The sequence below is a fragment of the Thunnus maccoyii genome, chromosome 8 (assembly GCF_910596095.1).
Source record: "Thunnus maccoyii chromosome 8, fThuMac1.1, whole genome shotgun sequence".
In the NCBI taxonomy this organism is placed as follows: Eukaryota; Metazoa; Chordata; class Actinopteri; order Scombriformes; family Scombridae; genus Thunnus; species Thunnus maccoyii.
Genome location: NC_056540.1, coordinates 35,139,065 through 35,147,367, shown reverse-complemented (window position 1 = coordinate 35,147,367; position 8,303 = coordinate 35,139,065). Strand labels below are relative to the sequence as shown.

Here is an 8,303-nt window from a genome sequence, read left to right as displayed (position 1 = left end):
AAAAAGAAACTGAACTAACAAGGAGATGAGGTGCAGGTGGGGAGATGGGTGGAGAACTCAAGAGAGGGGAGTGAACATACAGGGAGCTGATTGGCTGAGGACACACAGGGAGCGGGGCAGGGCTGACGAGGCTAACACAGGGCAGGTGTGGGGAAAACAGAGCAGGGCAGGACTAACGAGTCCAAATGCAGGGCAGGTGTGGAGGAGCACATGAACACACAAGGGAAACAAAACAAAAACCCAGAAAACAAACTCAATGCCATCTACACTAACCCATCCAAAACCAACCACAAACACAAACCTAAGCACACAACCCAACAAACCAATGACGCAGTCCTCCAAAACCCACCACCCAACCCATACAAGAAAACCCCCATGAACCGAAGGACCAAACAGAAGTGCAAAACCAGGAGACCCAAAAGAACACAACACAAGACCAAAAAACACCCAAAGTCCAGGCAAGATGTGACACCATACTGGTGAACAAGCACATAGTTTTGAACCTAGACTAAATTAAGTCAAGGGTCAAAGTGTAAATGCCCTGAAAAGGCAGTATATGTGTCAAAGATGTGTGGACACAAACTTTCCTCTGGTCATGTATTATAATGACTGAACACTACACAACTACATAACATTACAATCAATACTGTACATACATAGTATACTAGTTCTGTACATACTAGTACAGGTGTCACAAGACGCTCTCCTAAATGTTTGCAGTATTGTGTAACAAACACTAATAAACTTTAGTGAAATGCTTATATTAAACAGGATAATATATATATTTGTGTGTGTGTGTATTCATGGATTATTGTTATGGATTATTATTACCATGGATTCATAATTCGCAAACTAAAGTGTGATAACTTCGCTCATGTCTAGTACTGATAGCACTACCTCATAATGTACAACCTACAACACTACCAGTACACTGAATTAATAACAGACATTTCAGCAAACATACAACATACATAAATTTACAGGATAGTCTGCAAACTACATCACCAGTCGAGTGATTTTCCCCACATCACTTACTTAGTCCAAAGACGACACTGCGATTAGCATAACATGACGTTAGCATTGTTAGCTTATTCGCCGTCAGTTAGCATAACATTAGGTTAGCATGGTTAGCTTATTGGTCGTCCTGTAATTAACGTCATTACTCCACAACGCACTGACATACCGTAATACCAATACTTTCCCGAGAACATATACGCATTCATCTAACACACTACTGAATATGAACTGTTCATATATACGGAATCACACCTGAAAAGGGAGTTTCTCACGAAAGCAGAAGCATCACATTTTCACTTATAATTTCTCTCACTCTATCAACCACGTCCAAGCAAAGCCAACGTTAGCTAAACTAAGCTAAACTAAACTGTCCTCAAACTAAGCTAGCGTTGGCATTAATTTCCCAGAAATTTATATGATCAATTGCTGGATGAAATGGCACTTTCAACTAGCTACAGATATCAAAAAAGTTGCCTTGACTAGTTTCTGGATGCGAAATGTAGTGCTGGGTTTTGAGTCTTACCTCCTCTCCACAGGTGCAGGTGAAAATGTGCTGGTTCAGCAGGATATAACGTAACGTTAACCAGGAAATGATTTGGTGGCTGGCTGAAGAGAGGTCACCTTGTTTAGGGTAACACAGCAGTTTTGACAAAAACCATAATTATGAGGACAGGCGACTGTCATCCAATCAAAAGCTGTGAACTTTACACGTGTGAATTATTCATTAGCGGGTGCAGTTACATCGACCCACCTACAGAGGCCGCTGTGTCATACACAGATTTTACACAAATTCACATGAATCTGAATTGTGGAGACATTTGCTGAAACTTTGGATTCTGGGTCTCTACACCTATAGAAACACGTCTACGCTGTCCGAATTATGAGGACCCTGTCCCTGTATTCACAATTCAAAATGTCCTCACAGTGTGGCGTGTATTCATGCAAAACGTCTCCATAAACCACAAATGCGCACTCACACACACACACACTCACACACACACAAACACACACTGACACACACACATACACACACACTCACACATACGGGTTTTTATCACATGCCGGGGACCAATGACTGGCAGCAGCCTGATGGGATCCACCCTTTCTGAAGGGTCTAGAGACATAATTTTAACTGCTAAAATCATCATAAATTTTTCTGAACATGAAAATCACTTGAAACTTCAATAACTCTCAAAAAAAATTTAAACCTGAATTTTGTCCCCTCTAGGGACTCGTCATGTTAAGTCAGGAATTTGCCTCCCATGGGAACCATCATGTTATGTCTATTTATATACAATCAACACCACTGTTAAACACAATTCATGAAAAGCATGATGATAATCTAATATTGGATTGAAAACTCAATATTAGATTACATAAACACCAAATCTAATAATCCAGACTGCCAGATTTTCTACAAATATAGATCAGATTCTGATTCTAAAATATAATTTTTGGGCAAACATATAATTAAACAGTTGATAAACATGATGGATAATTTACCTGGCCTCTTTAAGAAATCAGGATTGCATATTGGTTCAACACTAAAGTTACCTCCACCCCGGTGCACGGTTACCCTTAACACCCTACAGTCCATTTACACAACACACTACTGTCCATATTTAAGATTCTTTCAATAGACAAAAGTTGAGCAAGATTATTTCACTTTTATATTTTGTTTATTGCTGCTCTTTTATTATTGAACACATGTTGCAAATAAACATTTTAAAGGTGAATACTGGTTTGTCAATTGTTGTCCAATAGGTTTTACAAACACCAGACCTGCTTTACAAAAGAGGAGATGAAACATTATGACTGAAACCACCAGAATTTGCTCCCAAAACGCCTCTGGTCAGAAAAAACCTAGACCTAATGTACAAAGTGAGAAATAAATTGAGCTCATATTGTAACACAACTTTCATTTCGAACAGCCTGTGCATTTGTTTTAGAGCTGCAATGATTAATCGATTAGTTGTTAACTATTAAATTAATCGCCAACTATTTTGATAATTAATTTGTTTGAATAATTTTTTAAGAAAAAAAGTTAAAAGCTTCTTAAATGTGAATATTTTCTGGTTTCTTTAGTCCTCTGACAGTAAACTGAAGATCTTTGAGTTATGAATAAAACAAGACATTTGAGGACGCCATCTTAGCGATTTCGGAAAAACTGGTGAACATTTTTCACCATTTTCTGACATTTTATAGATTAAACAACGAATCAATTAATCAAGAAAATAATTAAAAAAGATTAATCAATAATCAAAATAGTTGCAGCATAATTGGTTTAAAACATTCACTCCTAGTGACAACAAGTACACAGGGCATCACATTCATCAACAAGTAACAACTAAGAGCATCACATGCACCAACACACATTCAGTAAAGTCTTTTTGCGCTTTCACACTGAATGGCAGTAATCCGATTCTTAACATAGAACTTCACCGCCGTCCAGCTTCTCTTTTGAAGAGCATCTGGTGAAGCTTGAATACAGGAAACACACTCTGATTTCCCTGGTACTTTACCAGATTCTATGAAGGCTTTTAGTGTTTTTTCAACAGCCTGGACCTCCACAAATGACCAATTCCTCCTCTTAGAGGTTTCTAAGAAAGAAAGACAGAAAAAAGAGAAAGCAATATAAAGGATTATTCAGTGACCAATCACTCTAATTATTTTGATCAAATATGTAATTTCATCAAGCAATATCCTGAAAAGTGATATTCTGACACCAAGTCAAAGCTTTTTTTAAAAAACAGTATGGTAACTTTTTACAGCATCAGTTGTATTGACTGATGTGGTACCCAACCTATTTCACATTGTAGGAATAAACTGGGGATCTCAAGGTAGTAGTGGCTTAGTGGCTGACAACATAAAACAAATAGCATAAGCACTGACTATATTTACATGGCACGTTAGTAACCATGTTATCTCCTGCTGTGAGTACAGAGGTGATATCTCTTACTGAGACTCTAAAAACCTGATGTTACCTGCAGTTGGTCAGGTTTTTAGAGTCTCAGTGAGAGATAACACCTCTGACTGACACACTCTACTCTCATTGTATAAATGTGACTATTGATTGAGATGATTTCAGGCTAGAATGCATAAACCCTCATTACACAAGTGAATGACTGACAGATTACACTGGGCTGTAATAAAGAATTAAAGACTAATAAAGCCATAAACAACACAAGGTAGAATATTAGAACAGTAGCATGTTATTCTTTTAACTATACCCCTTTTGTAAAAATAGGTGACAAACAAATAGCAAGGAGTGCATTTAGTGTGTGAAATACCTGTTTCAAGTCGCTGTCTTTTTTTAGATTTTGAGGATCCTGTTAAAATAATGAATAAATATATTAATACAATACATTTACAGCTAACTGACAACACACCTTCACTGTTTAAATGAAAGGCATCTATAACAAGACTTAAGACTAACAAAATCTAATATTTCTAACAGTGCAGTGCATCTGATTTTTTTAAATTCAATTACATTTATACATTTGGCAGATGCTTTTATCCCAAATGACTTACACATCTGGAGGTACAGTAGGCACATCTAGTGTTGCTGAGAGGTCAGACTGGGAATCAAACCCCGGTCTCTCAAGGAGAAAGCAGAATCTTAACCACTACACTATAACTTCATTGGGAGCACTGAGAAAGAAAGTGCTGCACATTATTAATCCTTTGATTTCATAAGTTTTCTTAAAATTACTAAAATCAATCAATCAGTAAATTCTTTATCTTGTTTGGCCATGTACAGACACAGCGTCTTTGTCAGTGTCTGTGTACTTAAAGCATTTGTGCTGCTTTGAAATAAAAGCATCATTTGAAGGTGAGAAAGCTGCCAATCAGAGCTTTTTATAATAGTGCCTGTTTAGCTGTTCTGTGTGAAAAAGGTGATGGATCAACAGCGAATGTGGACATCAAGCGCCATGGCCTCAGTCTGTGGGATACCTACGATAGTAGGTTCAACACTGCCAGGCTCATCAGAGGTCCACTGTCCACTGTTGGATCTTGAAGGTCCTATCAGAAGAATAAACCATTTATAAAAAGAAAAAGATGTAGGTCGCTATGGAATACCAGAAGAAATCAATATGGAGAAAAAATGGTGATTGCAATACAGCGCATGTTAAGTGTATTATAACCAACGTTCTGCAAATATTCCAACCACTTTATTGTGACCCAGTTTATTATAAAACAACCACTGTACTATAATTGACCAAAAAATAATCACCTGGCACAGCATGCAAATTAGGCTGTCAATCAAAAGTCTGTGGGTGGAGCCAGTCAACTGGGCTCTACTTCAGTTTACTGGAGTCTCTGGAGTGCTTGGCAGAACTGCTGCATGAAGCAGCAAATCTTGAAGGAACGAGATGATAGAGGAGCTCGAAGCATCTTACTGATTTTACCGGTTTCTGGTTCTTTGATCGAGTTCTGTGTTGTGGTCAAATTCTGGTCGGGTGCTGTGTGTGGTCACCGTTACAAGTGTCTGTAAGTAGTAGACCTGACTCCATACTTACAAACTACCAAATGCTTGGTGCAGTTTCAGAACACTGTGGGATCAATTATCGCTTTTCCCACAGTATTTTTATATCTTATTTTTCGGTGTTTGCATGAACTCATTCCATTATCATTATAAATTAGCTTTATGCAATTATGTTTTAATATTTTTTGATAATGATAGCGGAATAGTTTTAGAACTGAATTTTGCTATCGTAATTTATGCAATAAACAGTAAACATTCAAAGAAAATAAACTTTTTTTTTGGGGGTGAAAAAGTAAGATTTTAGCACTCAAGACCAGAACTTAACTGCTGCACCATACATTTGGTAGTTGGTTAAGTATTGAGTCCATTCAACCACAGTCAGACACGTGTAATGGCGACCACACATAACTAAACCCTTCAAAGAACCAGTAAGAATCAGGAATATATCAATTTATACTGGGAGATGTTAGATTAACCTTCATGCAGCAGCTCTATCATCCAGCCAGCTGAGGCAGAGCCCAGGTGACAGGCTCCACCCACAGATTTCTGCTTAACAGTCTAATTTCAATACAGTATTGTATTGATTCAATTCAAAAGCAGTTGATACATTTGGTAGAATATTAGCATGCTAGCACATAATTCTTTTAATTCCCTCCTTTTTGTACAAGCAGGTAACTAACAAATAGCAAGGAGTGCATATAGTGTGTATTACCTGTGTCCGGGTCATCACTGTCAGACTCCATTTTCTTTCTTTTCTTAGTTGTTGAGGATCCTGTTAAAATAACAAATAAAAAATAAATCGTTGTCTTTTTAATTTCTCAGGGTAGTGTCTAGTTAGTCTGTGGGATACTTATGAAAGCAGCTTCATCACCAAACTCATCCATGGTAGGCTGTCTTGTATTACATCTTGACGATCCTTTGACAAAAAAAGACAATAAAGTTAATAAATTGGCATATGGTTGATCTCAACAATCCCACTCTCTCAGTTAAATGTACAACCCACCTGACGAAGAGGAGCAGACAGATGAGTCCCTCTCTGTCTCTGAATGATCACTGTCTACAGCCTCTAGCACTCCCTCTGAAAAGCAGTGATAACGAAAGAAAAAGACATTTACTCTTAAATAAATAAATAAATATTATATACATATATATACACACACATTCATATATTTCCTTTACCATTGGGATCGATTTGGATCTCGTCCAGGCTCATTCCCTTGAAGTCTGACAGTCGGCCTTGTTCTAGGGCAATCAGCACTTTGCTGACCTTGGCCAACTGCAGTGTTCCTTCAGGTAGTCTATAGTACTGTCTATGCACACGGATGTCATGGCCGAGAAAATTTGCGAGTATGTCCATCTCATTATCTCTAAGGTTCAGGACTGTGGACAGTGTCGATACATGTTTTCTCAACTTCGTTGAGGACAGAGTTTCAGGATGCTTGGCCCCGCATTCCCTTGCAATCTGTCTGATGGCATCTGATCCCCTCAAGTGAGTCTCTGCTTCAGGTCTGGAGAAGAAAAAGGGATTTTCATTCGGTACACCACAGGCCCGCCGATGTGCAACCAAGGCTTCCATTGAGGACAGCATGTCCGGTGTTAAAAGGAGGGGAACTTTCCTGTTTCTTTTCCCTCTTATTTCAATGCGTTGGAAATGCTGGCAAAGCTTTTGCTCCAGCTCTGAGAGTCCTAGTGCCAAATCTGAATGAACTCCTGAAGTGTCTCTTAGGGTGAATGCACTGAGCGGCATCTTTGACACCTCACCCTCTCTCCTGCGATTAAACAGGATCACCTCACAGAGTCAAACCAGTTCCTCTTATTTGGATTGTTCTTTAGTCTGCTTTGGTATTCCTCTCTGCACGAATCAAGATGCATGTGCATGTTCTTTACATCCTCAGTGAAAGGGAGGAGCTGAGGAGTGTTCCATGTCCCCTCCCTTAGAGTTTGTAGGGCACGTGATGACACAGACATATTCCACTTTTTGTCATAAAGACCCCGGCTTCTCTCCAGATTCTTAAGAAATTGTTCATTATCAGACTCTGCCATCTGTGCTTCACACTCAAGAATATCTGCAATCTTCTTGAGACTGTGACCCAGTTTCAAAGCCAAGGATGGAGTTTTGTAGATGTTTTTGTCCTCATCAAAGCCAGCCACATCCTTAACTGCTTGGACCACAAAGTTGAAATTCAAAGGTACATAGAAGTCCTCCATTCGTTTCAGTCTGCCAGTTTTCCGTGAGTGCCGAATCAGTCTTCCTATTTCTCGCATTTTTTGTCTAATGTACTCATGTTTGGTCTTGTCATGTCCATGCTTTGCATACAAATGTTCTCCAAGTCTCAAAATGCTTTTCTCCTCTCTGATGATGTTTGTCACTTCATCTTGGTGCATAGCATTTACCAGCTCCCAAACCTTTCTGCTAACCCCCTCTGGGACAGGCTGTGCATAGGCACAGAGTGACTGGATCCGACTTTTGCCAGGCTTTGTTGTGCTGCATTTTTGTGAAAGCCTGCACCTGGGCATGTGTCTCCATAATGCTCTCCTTTGAAGATCATTATGGAGACACCAGTTTATGCAGTGCATGTAGTCACTTGCTTTCACTGTTTTCCCAGATTGCTGACTTGGAACCAGTGTTCCACTACCAGTTTTTAGGACCTCATTATTATGAGCACGGTTCCCTTTGTTTCTAATGAGATCAAAATGCAGTTTTCGTTCCTTTGAGTTCAAAGGAAAAGAGATAGCTTTTTTTTTACAGCTTCTTCAGTTCTGTGTTTGCGTATTAAGTGCCTCGTCATTTTGTGGCATT

The 8,303-nt window shown here is 38.9% G+C and overlaps 1 protein-coding gene across 2 annotated transcripts; it reads right to left on the bottom strand.

The window, feature by feature from the left end:
• Positions 1-3,095: 3,095 nt before the first annotated feature.
• Positions 3,096-7,264, bottom strand: LOC121901997. Of its 2 annotated transcripts, none has more exons than XM_042419137.1 (7): positions 6,683-7,264; positions 6,507-6,581; positions 6,375-6,419; positions 6,216-6,275; positions 4,972-5,040; positions 4,308-4,346; positions 3,096-3,617 (listed from the first exon to the last, which is right to left on the bottom strand). In XM_042419137.1, exons 1-7 carry the CDS (start codon positions 7,248-7,250, stop codon positions 3,394-3,396), a joined length of 1,080 nt encoding a protein of 359 aa, XP_042275071.1. In that variant the 5' UTR covers positions 7,251-7,264; the 3' UTR covers positions 3,096-3,393. The 2 variants fall into 2 exon arrangements, with proteins under 2 accessions (XP_042275071.1, XP_042275073.1); XM_042419139.1 differs by having other exon boundaries at positions 3,468-3,617; positions 4,976-5,040.
• Positions 7,265-8,303: the final 1,039 nt, after the last annotated feature.

Excerpts from the sequence above, each read along its gene's own strand:
- LOC121901997 (XM_042419137.1), bottom strand. The coding sequence starts at position 7,250 with ATGCCGCTCAGTGCATTCACCCTAAGAGACACTTCAGGAGTTCATTCA. Across the intron at positions 6,420-6,506 it reads TGTCTGCTCCTCTTCGTCAG|GATCGTCAAGATGTAATACA; the intron begins GTGGGTTGTACA and ends TTTTTGTCAAAG. Across the intron at positions 3,618-4,307 it reads AAGACAGCGACTTGAAACAG|AAACCTCTAAGAGGAGGAAT; the intron begins GTATTTCACACA and ends TTTCTTTCTTAG.